The sequence below is a fragment of the Gopherus evgoodei genome, chromosome 21 (assembly GCF_007399415.2).
Source record: "Gopherus evgoodei ecotype Sinaloan lineage chromosome 21, rGopEvg1_v1.p, whole genome shotgun sequence".
NCBI classification, from domain to species: domain Eukaryota; kingdom Metazoa; phylum Chordata; order Testudines; family Testudinidae; genus Gopherus; species Gopherus evgoodei.
This window is the reverse complement of record NC_044342.1, coordinates 11,359,300-11,371,768: the sequence shown is the minus strand read 5'-3', so window position 1 is coordinate 11,371,768 and position 12,469 is coordinate 11,359,300. Positions and strand designations below refer to the sequence as shown.

The window sequence follows — 12,469 nt, the reverse complement described above, 5'->3', positions numbered from 1 at the left end:
AGAAGAGTTGGAGGATGCCATAGGAAATGTTATGGCAGGATGCCCACTGGGTGCAGAGCCCACCTGGTGGAGCTGAGAGCGAGCAAAGAGGACATGTTCCTGGCTAAGGAAGTTTTCTACCTGCAGCCTTTGCAGTGATGTCAAGACAGGCTGGCTGGCACCCTCCTTCCAGAGATAGGCCAAGCTGAGCTTTGTCTCAGGGAAGGATCAGGGTGTATCTCAGTCCCCCTGTGACACCCCGATCCGTATTGTCCGTACCGTAAACAGGGCACCCCTCCCCCTGCGGGTTTTGTTTGTTTCTGGAGCTTTTCCTTCACTTCACACCCCACAGCTCGGCATGAGGCTCACCAAGGCAAATTGGCCCCATTAAGAGCCCTAAAATGCCCCAGCCCCCCAAACACACCGACTGGCTCTGCATTGGCAGGAAAGTGTTTTATTGCAAGAAGCAGCAAGGAAACAAACTCAGTGACAGCTTCCAGGTCCCCGCCTGGGACAATCGTCTCCTCACAACATGCCCCCAATACCGAATGGATGCAGGGTAGGAGGGGGCAGCTGTATTGTGTAATGGCATCCAGCGAGGAGGGCACTGGGCTCAGGTTGAGGGTTTCAGTGCCAGCCAGGGGGGCTGGGTGCCCAGATTTTCAATCAAGCAGATGGGCACCCACTGTGGGAACCCCCCCACCCCACCCCTGAAGGCCTCAAGTTGTCAGCCTGTGGGATAAAGGGAGACGCTGAATGTCCTTGTGGAGACGCATGGCAGGCGCTGTTGAGGAGGGGCAGGGATGGGGCAGGAGAGCCCCAAATGACAGGAGAAAAAGGGGGAGGAGGGGACCCCCACTGCCCAGCCCATGGCCAGCACCTGGGTTCTCCACAACTCTGAGGAAGAGCATGGGCAGCCCCCAGATACAGGCCACGCGGGACCTGCGGATCTGGGGTATTCCCCTGTAGACACAGCTTGGTAGGCGGGGGGGTCTGTTCAGCCAGCAGCTGGTGACGGGGTAGGCTGCGTTGCTGTCACATTCATTGTATAGGTTGCATCTCCCTCTGCTATTGCAGATGGTCCGGAGTCGGCTGGCGGGGGCGTGGATGAAGGTGTGGGTGAGTTTGCAGGCAGCCATGTTCTGGCACATGCACTGCATGATGTGGTCGCAGTAGCTCTGGCCCTTGGGGGGTCTGGTCTTGGGGAAATCAACGTGTTCGTTCACAAAGTTTTGGTAGCTGTCGGGTGGGCTGATGATCTGGGCCAGGCCGGTGACCAGCAGGACCAGGTTCAGGAAGAGCAAAGGGCAAGGTCCTCTCAGGGCCATGGCCGTGTCTGTCACTGGATCCACCTGCAGTGGGGAGTCGGGGAGATGGATGGAGACTGTGCGGGGTGGGGATCTGCCTCCTCCATGGAACCTCCTGATCCCAAATCACTCCCTCTGCCAGGCCATTCTACCCCTAAATGCTCATTACCCAGTCTGAGATCAGGCCCCTATACTACTCTGACTGAAATCAGGGCTCCCATTGTGCCAGGCGCAGCCCAGACCCCAACCGATATCAGAGCCCAATTGTGCTGGGTGCTGCCCAGACCCTGACTGAGATCAGGGCCCCGTTGTGCCAGGTGCTGCACAGACCCTGACTGAGATCACGGCCCCATTGTGCCAGGTGCTGCACAGACCCTGACTGAGATCACAGCCCCATTGTTCCGGGCACTGCACAGAGCCCGATTGAGATCAGGGCCCCGTTGTGCCAGGCGCTGCACAGACCATGACCGAGATCAGGGCCCCTTTCTGCTTGCAGTGTCGCAGACACAGAGTGAAATGCAGGCAGAGCTCATGCTGTGCAGGAAGCAGGGAAGGAAAAGGTTCTTCTCCCCCCGTTACAGGTGGGGAAGCTGAGCAGAGCAAAGTTTACATTGGAGATTTTAACTCCATCGGGGTGCCCAACTCCCATGGTCATAGCCCAGGGTTTGGTCTGGAGACTCCAGGGGGGGCCCTTGGAAATCTGCATCCTAAGAAACAGGAAATGAACCCAGAACTCCTAAACCCTGTGGAGATAAACACCTAGAAGAGCAGTTGGCCAGGAACTGAACCGTCAGTGTTACCACTATGTCTGTAATGTGTGCATTGCCCTGACTCCCTGCCCCCTCAGTACCCTGTTCAAACCACTAGACCCCACTCCCCCCCAGAGCTGGGGCAAGAACCCAGGAGTCTTGCTTCCCAGAGTCCCCTCATGTTCCTTTCACTGTTTTGCCAGGTTTCTGAACTCAGTCCCCAGGATCAATCCAGAGTCACCCTCTGAATGTGATGGGGCCCAAGCCAGATTTTGCTCCCAGCCCGCCAGGGTCAATCTGCAGTGACCCTGTGACATCCTATACCTTGGGGGAGCGTACTGTAACCACCATATTCCTCATTTTCAGATAATCATGATCTCCCATATAAAGCAGGCCTTGTAAGGTATCAGGGGAAAGGTTGTGATCTGCTGAAAGTTGTTTCTCTATCCATATACGTGTATCATTAATACAAATGAAGTTATGAGAATTGTGTTGTGTGATGGTCACTAAAACATGCTGTAAGGTGGGGAATCAGCCAGACATCAGCTCCCCAGAGACAACGGCAAGGAAAGCAACCAATGCCTGGGTGGGGTGTCAAATAACCCATCTACAACCATTGTCCAAAAAGGGGGCTACAATGCAATGACTCTCCTGCATGAGACCCCACCAGGGGAATTGCTTAAGCTTGCTTGGAGAGACTCAGCAATGCCCCCAGACATGCCTGGACCTGTGCTGCCCAAGCACATGGACTGGGGGTATAAAACAGATGGAGTGGACACATACTGGGCCCTTCTCCTGCCCCCACTTATGCTGCAAGCAACCAAGACACTGAGAAGAAGACAAGATTCTGACATGGGAGATTGGCCCAGGTTTAAGGAACAAACCTATATATGAAGGACGGCAATATCCAGTGGGGTAAGAAAAACTGCTTAATCTAGTTGCTGCCCAGTCTAGTAGGGTTGAGAGTTTACAGTGTGTGCTTATATTGTATTTCTTTTGGTAACTAATTCTGACTTTTGGCCTGTCACTTAATATCACTTAAAATCCACCTTCTGTAGTCAATACATTTGTTTAATTGTTTATCTTTACCAGTGAGCTTGTATGAAGTGTGGGGCAAATCTCCTTAGGTTTGGTGTATGTCCACTTTCCATTGTTGAAGTGGTGAACCAATTAATAAATTTGCACTGCCCATCTTGAGCAGTGCACGACGCAGGGCCACCCAGAGGATTCAGGGGCCCTGGGGTCTTCGGCGGCAGCCCCCCCCCCACCAAATTGCTGCTGAAGACCCAGAGCAGAAGAAGCTCTGGGGGCCCGGGCCCTGCGAGAGTTTTCCGGGGCCCCCCGGAGCGAGTGAAGGACCCTGCTCCAGGGGCCCCAAAAAACTCTCTTGGGGGCTCCTCGGGGCCTGGGGCAAATTGCCCCACTTCCCCCCCCCCCCGGCGGCTCTGACAAGACTGTATATTCCTGGGGTATAGTGCTGGGAGCTGGGGGAATTTGGCTGGTGCCTTTCTCTGTGTGATTCATGAATGGCTCTGTAAGCATTCATGCAATCTAGTTGGGTGTGGGGTCTCCACATGCTGTTGTGCTTTGTGATCACAGCGCCTGGAGGGGCTTGCTGCTGGTCACTAGCAAAGCATTGTGAGACACAGCCCAGGCTGGGGAGAGTTTGGGGGCACAGTTCCAGGTTGCATCTCAGTCCCAGGCTGCACCCCAGGGGGATCCCATCATACCCTCACTCTGCATTTCCCCCCGGGAAGGGTCGGTTCTCAGCTCACCCAAGTCCTGGGGCTCCCATCAGAGATGGATCCAGCTGCTGGCAGAGCTGAGAGTCCCTGAGTCTCCTTCCCCTTCGGGTGTCCTAATATAGAGCCTGACTGGGCAGTTGGGGTGGGGCAGCTCCTCCCACTGAAGGGCCCAGAGATGCTCAGTGGGGCAGGGAGTTGGGGGGAAGTGGCACAGGGCAGGGTCCTCTGACACTCAGAACCCACCAGCCCCAGTAGCTGGAACTCCTGCCCCTGTGATCCTCAACCCAATGTTTCTCCAAGAATGAAAATGGAACACATAAGTCCTAGCTCCCAGACCCTCTAACCACGTGGCCCTGGTGCCCCAGTGAATCTACTCCCTTACTGATGACCTGGGTACCCCATAACCACAATCCTCTGCCCCGGTCAGTCCCTGCCCAGGTTCCCAGCCAAGGGAAGGGCAGGCATGGCTGCTAGAGACGCCCAGGCCCAGCAGAGCCAGTAGGAGCCAGTCCTGCCCTCCTGGTGCCACCCGAGCCCAGGGCCTGGTGGAATGGGGAGAGCTGGAGGGGTGCGGTTGTCTCTCATGGGTGTGTGTCCCAGCCCTGCAATGTGTATGTGAAAGAGAGAGCAACAGAGTGAGACGGAGCCAGAGTGTATATGACCAGGAGCGTGTGTGTGTGTGTGTGTGTGTGTGTGTGTGACACGGCTCCCTGGAAGCAGCCAGCATGTCCCCCCTCCGGCTCTTATGCTTAGTGGCAGTCAGGGGGCTCCGCATGCTGTCCCTGCCCCAAGCACCGCCCACTCAGTTTACATTGACCAGGAACCGTGGCCAATGGGAGATGTGGGGGTGGCGCCTGCAGACTGGACCGCACACAGAGCCACCTGACTATGACTCCAAATAGGAGCTGAAGTGGAGACATGCTGCTGCTTCCAGGAGCTCCTTGAGATAAGCACCACCTGAAGCTTGCACCCCTGACGCCCTCCTGCACCCCAGCCACCTGTCCCAGCCCTGATCCCCCCTGAACCCCTCAGTCCCAGCCTGGAGCACCCTCCTGCACCCCAAGCCCCTCAACCCCAGCCCTACCCCCAGAGCCCTCACCCTCCCCACCCCCCAACCTCCTGCCCCAGCCCTGATCCTCCTTTTGCCCTCTGAACCACTGAGTCCCAGCCCAGAGCACCCTCCTACACCCCAAACCCCTCATTCCCAGCCCCACCTCAGAGTCTGCACCCCCCAGCCCTCACACACCTCCACATCCCAAACCCTGCCCAATCCCTAATCCCCAGCCCCACATCAGATACCATACCCCCAGCTAGATCCCTCACCCCCCAGCACCTCAACCCCCTGCCCCAGCCTGGAGCCGCCTCCTGCACCCTGAACCCCTCATTTCTGGCCCCACTCCAGAGCCTGCACCCCAGCCTCACCCACTCCTGCACCCCAGCCCCCTGAGCCAGCCCAGTGAAAATGAGTGAGTGAGTGAGGGTGGGGATAGCGAGACAACGGGGGGGGGGGTGATGGAGTGAGCAGGGGCAGGGCAGGGGGCAAGGAAAGGGTGTTCAATTTTGTGCGAGTAGAAATTTGGCAACCCCAGTATGCACGTGTGCTCATGCGTCTCTGTGTCCAAGTCAGTGTGTTGTCAGTGTTTGTGTGTCACTCTGGGCCCGGGGTGCATTTGTCCCTGTGTCTGGCTGATCTGGGCCTTTCTCACCAGCTGAACGTGTCGCCATCTGATCCCCTGATGTGTCCTGTTGGAGTAGAGGAGGGCAGGCAGGCTGGGCCCAGGGTATTCAGGGCAGGTCAGCTCGGCCCAGGTGGATTCGGGGCAGGCCAGGCTGGCTGGGCCCAGCGGGATCTGGGAGAGGTCAGGCTGGCTGGGCCCAAGGGTATCTGGGACAGGCCAGGATGGCTGGATACACTGTCCAGTCTGACACTGTTTCTTCTCTGTCTTTTCCCCCCAAATAACCCAGACACCAGAGTTAGCGGCCAGGGAGGGGCTGGCTCCAGGACCGGTTCCCAGCCACCCATCTCCACTGGCACCAGCTGTAGGGGCCCTGCCAGGCCAACTCTGTGCCGGCTTCTGTCTCATTCCCCCTGCAGTGTCCTCTGGTGCTCACACGCTCAGGGCTTTGACACCCCCCACAGCCCCAGGGCTGGCTCAGATCTGGCCCTACCAGGGCTGCCAATGACCCAGTCAGCCTGGACTGGCCCCAGCGCATCCTGGGCAGGAAGCGACGCCCGAGTGCCTGTCCCACACTGCCAAAGCCCCTCTGGCTCGCCGGGTGTCAGTTGGCGGTTGGGATGTCGCAGGTGTCAAACAAGATCCCCTCTTGCTCCTGTGGTCTGGGGCAGGCAGCTATCATGTGACAGCTGGGAAAACCCTGTACACGCAGGGGAAACTTTCATAACCCTGGAGCCCTTACCCGCCAGAGGTCCTTGCATCTCCCCATAATCTCTTCCCTGCCAGGGCCTCCATGTGCCCCCCAGTGCCCTCTCTCCATACCAGGGTCCCCCATTCCCTACTTATGCCAGATGCTGTGTGCACCTCTGTTCTCACTTTGCCCCACACCAGGGTGCTCAGGGCCGTGAGCCACCCTCTAACCTAGGCAGGAGGGTCTATGCCAGCTGGGGGCAACTCCCTAACTCCACTGGCCATGGGCGACACAAACCCGCCCCTCTCAGTGTACACGGGTGCCGCTGTCCATACATGGGTGAGCAGAAGCCAGAAGACAGGCCTAGCTGGCAGGGGTGGATCACTCGGTAATTGTCCTGGTCTGTTCATTCCCCCTGAACTATCTGGCACCGGCCGCTGTCAGAGACAGGCCACTGGCCCGTTGGTCTCACCCGGGATGGCCGTTCTTCTGGAGCACCAGGCACATGCCAACCCCTGAGAGTCCCCCTGCGGTGCCCAGCCCCGGCTCCACGGCACACACGGCATTCACAGACCCACTGTTGGCAGAGGGACAGGGCCCCAGCTCCTCAGGCCCCTCTCCGTTCACGCCCCTGGACGCACAGTGCTGGCATAGGCTACTCTGAAATCCAGGGGAAGTTTATTTATCAGCGCTTGGTGGAGTCGCAAGGAAAAGTAGTGGAAACAAATGGCTACATGGGAACTAAGCCCAGAGCCAGCCTGGGAGAGCCAAGAGCGAGCTAAGAGGACACGTTCCTGGCTGGTGAAGTTTGCTCATCCACAGCCTTTGCAGCACTGTCCAGCCAGGCTGGCGGGGACCCTCCTTTCAGAGACAGGCCAAGCTGAGGTTTGTCTCCTCGGGGAAGGATCAGGGAGTGTCTCAGTCCTCCCATGACACCTCCTGACCCCATTGTCTGTGCTCTAAACAGGGCACCTCTCCCCCTGCGGGTTTTATTTCTTCTTGGAGTTTTTCCTTGTCACTCCTCACCTCACGGCTCAGCGTCAGGCTCAGCAAGGCAAACAGGCCCCACTGAGAGCCCTAAAATACCCCCAGTCCCCCAAACACACCGACTGGTTCTGCACTGGCAGGAAAGCGTTTTATTGCAAGAAGCAGCAAGGAAACAAAACTCAGTGACAGCTTCCAGGGCCCTGCCTGGGACAATCTTCTCCCCACAACCTGCTCCCGATACCCAATGGACGTAGGATGGGAAGGGGTGGCTGTACTGTATAATGGGCACCCAGTTGGCTCAAGCTGAGAGTCTCAGTGCCAGTCATGGGGGCTGGGTGCCCAGATTTTCACTCATGTGGATGGGAACTGGGCACCCAGTGCGGGAAACCCTCCCGCAGGCCCCAAGCTGCCGGCCTGTGGGATAAGGGGAGATGCTGAAAGTTCCTGTGGAGACTTATCATGGGTGCTGTCCAGGAGGGGCAGGGATGGGGCAGGAGAGCCCCCAGCAACAGAGGGCTGTCCAGAAGCGAAAGGGGCAGCGGGGGACCCCCTGCCCATGGCCAGCACCTGGGCCCTACAGGACTCTGTCAAGGCGCATGTGCATTCCCTGGCTGCAGGTCAGGCGGATCCTGTTGGTGTGGGCTCTGCCTCGGTACATACAGCGCCCCGGGTGGGAGCCAGGCACCACCCGGCAGGTGGTGAAGCGGAAGCCTGCCTTACTGTCACAGTGGTAGCATCTGTCAGATGTCCCACCATGGCCGTAGATGGCCTGGGGCTGGCTGGCGGGGGCATGGGTGAAGGTGTGGGTGGGTTTGCCGAAAGGGGTGGTCAAGTTCCAGGGGTGGCATCATGACATTGCAGTAGCGATGGTCATTGGTGGCGCTGGTCTTGGGGAAATCAACATGTTCTCTCACGAACCACTGGAAGCTGTCGGGCGGTCTGAACTGGGCCAGGCCAGTGGTCAGCAGGATGAGGGGCAAGAAGAGCAAGGGGCAGGATCCCCTCGAAGCCATGGCGGTGTCTGTCACTGGATCCACCTGCACTGGGGAGAGGGGGGAGATGGATGGAGACAGCGCAGGGTTGGGATCTGCCTCCTCCATGGAACCTCCTTGGCCTGAACCCCTCCCCCTGCCAGCCCATTCTACACCTAAGGCCTCATTACCCTGACCGAGATCAGGGCCCTTATTGTGCCAGGTGCTACACAGACCATGACCGAGATCAGAGCCCTCGTTGTGCCAGGTGCTACACAGACCATGACCGAGATCAGAGCCCTCATTGTGCCAGGTGCTGCACAGACCATGACCGAGATCAGGGCCCTCGTTGTGCCAGGTGCTGCACAGACCATGACCGAGATCAGAGCCCTCATTGTGCCAGGTGCTGCACAGACTATGACCGAGATCAGGGCCCTCATTGTGCCAGGTGCTACACAGACCATGACCGAGATCAGAGCCCTCGTTGTGCCAGGTGTTACACAGACCATGACCGAGATCAGGGCCCTTGTTGTGCCAGGTGTTACACAGACCATGACCGAGATCAGGGCCCCCATTGTGCCAGGTGCTACACAGACCATGACTGAGATCAGGGCCCCCATTGTGCCAGGTGCTACACAGACCATGACTGAGATCAAAGCCCTTGTTGTGCCAGGTGCTACACAGACCATGACGAGATCAGAGCCCTTGTTGTGCCAGGTGTTACACAGACCATGACCGAGATCAGGGCCCCCGTTGTGCCAGGTGCTACACAGACCATGACTGAGATCAGAGCCCTCGTTGTGCCAGGTGCTACACAGACCATGACCGAGATCAGAGCCCTTGTTGTGCCAGGTGTTACACAGACCATGACCGAGATCAGGGCCCCCGTTGTGCCAGGTGTTACACAGACCATGACCGAGATCAGGGCCCTTGTTGTGCCAGGTGTTACACAGACCATGACAGAGATCAGGGCCCTTGTTGTGCCAGGTGCTACACAGACCATGACCGAGATCAGGGCCCTTGTTGTGCCAGGTGCTATACCGACCATGACAGAGATCAGGGCCCTTTTTGTTCCAGGTGCTATACCGACCATGACCGAGATCAGGGCCCTTGTTGTGCCAGGTGTTACACAGACCATGACCGAGATCAGGGCCCCCGTTGTGCCAGGTATTACACAGACCATGACCGAGATCAGGGCCCCCGTTGTGCCAGGTGCTATAAAGACCATGACCGAGATCAGGGCCCCCGTTGTGCCAGGTGTTACACAGACCATGACCGAGATCAGGGCCCCCGTTGTGCCAGGTGCTACAAAGACCATGACCGAGATCAGGGCCCCCGTTGTGCCAGGTGTTACACAGACCATGACCGAGATCAGGGCCCCCGTTGTGCCAGGTGTTACACAAACCATGACCGAGATCAGGGCCCCCGTTGTGCCAGGTGTTACACAGACCATGACCGAAATCAAGGCCTCTTTTAGCTTTGAGTGTCTCAGACACAGAGTGAAATACAGGCAAAGCTTGCACTATGCAGGAAGCAGAGAAGGAAAGGGTTCTTCTCCTCCCGTTACAGGTGGGGAAACTGAACAGATAGAAGTTCCAGTTGGGGTCTTCAGCTCTCTCTGGGGGCCCAACTCCCATGGACACACCCCAGGGTTTGACCTGCAGACTCTGGGGGGCCCTTGGAAACCCTCATCCTAAGAAACATGGAATGAACCCCAGGGCTCCTAAACCCCCATGGAGAACCACGACCAGCAGAGCATCCAGCCACAAACTGAACCATCAGCATTACTGCTTTGTCTGTAATATGTCCATTGTCCTAACTCCCAGCCCCCTGCCACCCTGCTCAAACCATTAGACCCCACTCCTCTGCCAGAACCTGGGATAGAACCCAGGAGTCCGAGTTCCAGCTGTTCTCCAATCTGCCTTTCACCCTCTTGCCAAGAATGTGGTCTCAGCTGCCCTGGGGATCAATCCAGAGTCACCCCCTGAGTGCAGTGAGTCAGGATCTGCTTCTGCTCCCAGCCCCCCAAGGTCAATCCGCAGTGACCCTTCCTCTGCATTTCCCCCCTGGATGGGCTCTGTTCTCAGCTTACCCGAGTCCTGGGGCTCCCGTCAGAGATGAGTGTTCCTGAGTCTCCTTCTCCAGGTGGGGCAGGGAGTTATGGGGGAAGTGGACACAGGGCAGGATGCTGAGACACTGAGAACCCCACAGCCCCAGTGCCTGTTGCACCTGCCCCTGTGATCCTCAGCCCAGTGTTTCCCCAAGGATGGGAATGAAACCCAGGAGTCCTGACTCCTAGCCCCCACTCCTCTAACCCACTAGACCCCACTCCCTTCTCAGACTGGGAATGGAACCAGGAATTCTGACCCAGGTGCGCCAGTGAATCCACCCTGCTACAGTTTTATCCCCTTATTGGGTGCCCTGGTTACCCCATAACCACAATCCCCTGCTCCAGTCAATCCCTGACCAGGTTCCCTGCGCCAGTCCCTGGGCATGGCAAGGGACAGCGACCCAACCAGGGGATTGGCAATCCTGGCTGCTGGAGACATCCATGCCCATCGGAGCCAGTGGGAGATGGGTCCTGCCCCCCAAGTACCCCCTAAGTCCCAGGGCCTGGGGTTAGGGCTAGGGCTTGAGGGACTGCCTGGGACTTGTTGGCATCTCCCCTGGGTTTTTGTCCTACTCCCTGCAGTGTGTGTGTGCAATGTGTAGGAGTGCTTTTGACAAGTCTGTGCGTTGTGTGTATATCTGTGAGCAGTGTGTATATCTGTGCAGGGTATGTGTGTGTGTGTGAGTGTGCATATTTGCAAAGCATGTGTGTATGCATGTGTGAATGCATGTGTCGGGGGGGTGCTCTCAGTGTGTGCTCTCTATGGCTGATCTGGGCCTTTCTCACCAGCTGACCTTGTCACCATCTGATCCCCTGATGTGTCCTGTTGGAGTAGGGGAATTGGGCTGGCTGGCCCAGGGGGATCTGGGACAGGCCGGGCAGGCTGGGTCCAGGGGTGGGAACTGGGTGGGACGGGCTGGCTTAGCCCAGGGGGCTCTGGGGTAGACCAAGCTGGCTGGATACACTGTCCAGTCTGACGCTGTTTCTTCTATTTTCCCCTCCTGACCAGCCCGGACCCCACAAATAATGACCAGGGAGGGACTGACTCCAGGAGCTCATTCCCAGCCACCCCTCTCCACTAGCACCAGCTATGGGGGCTCTGCCGAGCCCCTCTGCGCCAGCTCCTGTCCCATTCACCATGCAGTGTCCCCTGGTGCTTACAGGGCTGGGGTTTTGACACCATCCAGTCCCAGGGCAGGCCCAGATCTGGCCCTAAAGGGGCTAACCCAAACTCCATCAGCCTGGACCAGCCCCAGCCCATCCCGGGCAGGGAGCGAGGCCTGAGGACCTATTCTTTGCTGCTCAGTCCCACTGGCTTGCCGGGGGTCGGTTGGTGGTTGGGACATTGCTGGATCGCTGCCTGTGGTCTGGGGCAGGCTGCTGTCCCTGGGATGGGGGAGGAAACACTGCACACACAGGGGAAGTTTCCCAACCTGGGATGGTGCAATGGGCTAACAGTTGGTGACTCCACCGGGCAACAGGATATGCCAAAGGCTGCTCGTTCCCCGCTGTTACTCAAAGAGCCCTGCTCCCGCGTGGGGTGTCGTTATGGTGTACGGAGAAAGGAATGATGCCAGCTTAACACACAAACACCCATCTAGACACACACCCAGACATCCCCATCCACAGATGCCACACACCAGTACCCACACACCCATCTACACGCCACGCTCGGCCCCACCCAAACACAAACACATACACACACACACACACATCCAGCGAGAGAGGCAGAGACCCTAGCCATAGAGCGGGGCAGCAGCCCTCAGTCCAGCCAGCCTGGCCTATCCCTTCCCCTTGGCCCAGGTCGGCCCACTGGCCCAGTTTGTCCATCCTCTCCCCGCCTGGTTTATGAACTGTAAGCTGGTAACACAAGGACACAGTGTCCCTAACACTGCTTGGGCTCTTTACTCAGGGAACTAGCTGTTGCTGGACCGGCAGCTGGGCATTCCAGTCCTGTGCACACAGACTGACTGCCAGGGGCCTCCTTCCAACTCCTCCCTCCTGCAGCCTAGCTCGTCCAGCCCATTGCCATGTGGGTCGCTGCCTCCCACGGCCCAGCCAGACTCATCTCCCTGCCCCCCCCCACCCAAATTGGCCCCTCGTCCCAGCCAGCCTGATCTATCCCTGCTCCCCCATGGATTGCCCCTCAGCCCAGCCACCCCAGTTTCCCCCTGTCCAATAGGACACATCAGAGGAGTACTTAATTTGTAATGAAAGAGGTGTCTGGGCTCGAGCAATTATTTTACATTCTTAA

At 57.9% G+C, this 12,469-nt stretch overlaps 1 protein-coding gene across 1 annotated transcript; it reads right to left on the bottom strand.

Moving 5' to 3' along the window:
* Window positions 1-698: 698 nt before the first annotated feature.
* On the bottom strand, window positions 699-1,325 carry LOC115638058 (ribonuclease-like). The gene is made up of 2 exons (XM_030539652.1): window positions 860-1,325; window positions 699-763 (listed from the first exon to the last, which is right to left on the bottom strand). Exons 1-2 carry the CDS (start codon window positions 1,305-1,307, stop codon window positions 699-701), a joined length of 513 nt encoding a protein of 170 aa, XP_030395512.1. The 5' UTR covers window positions 1,308-1,325.
* Window positions 1,326-12,469: the final 11,144 nt, after the last annotated feature.

What these genes read in the sequence shown, in the direction of transcription:
- LOC115638058 (XM_030539652.1), bottom strand. Translation starts at nt 1,307, where the DNA reads ATGGCCCTGAGAGGACCTTGCCCTTTGCTCTTCCTGAACCTGGTCCTG. An exon ending in CAGAGTTGTGGAGAACCCAG is followed by an intron (nt 764 to 859) that starts GTGCTGGCCATG and finishes CCTCCTCAACAG; the next exon opens with CGCCTGCCATGCGTCTCCAC.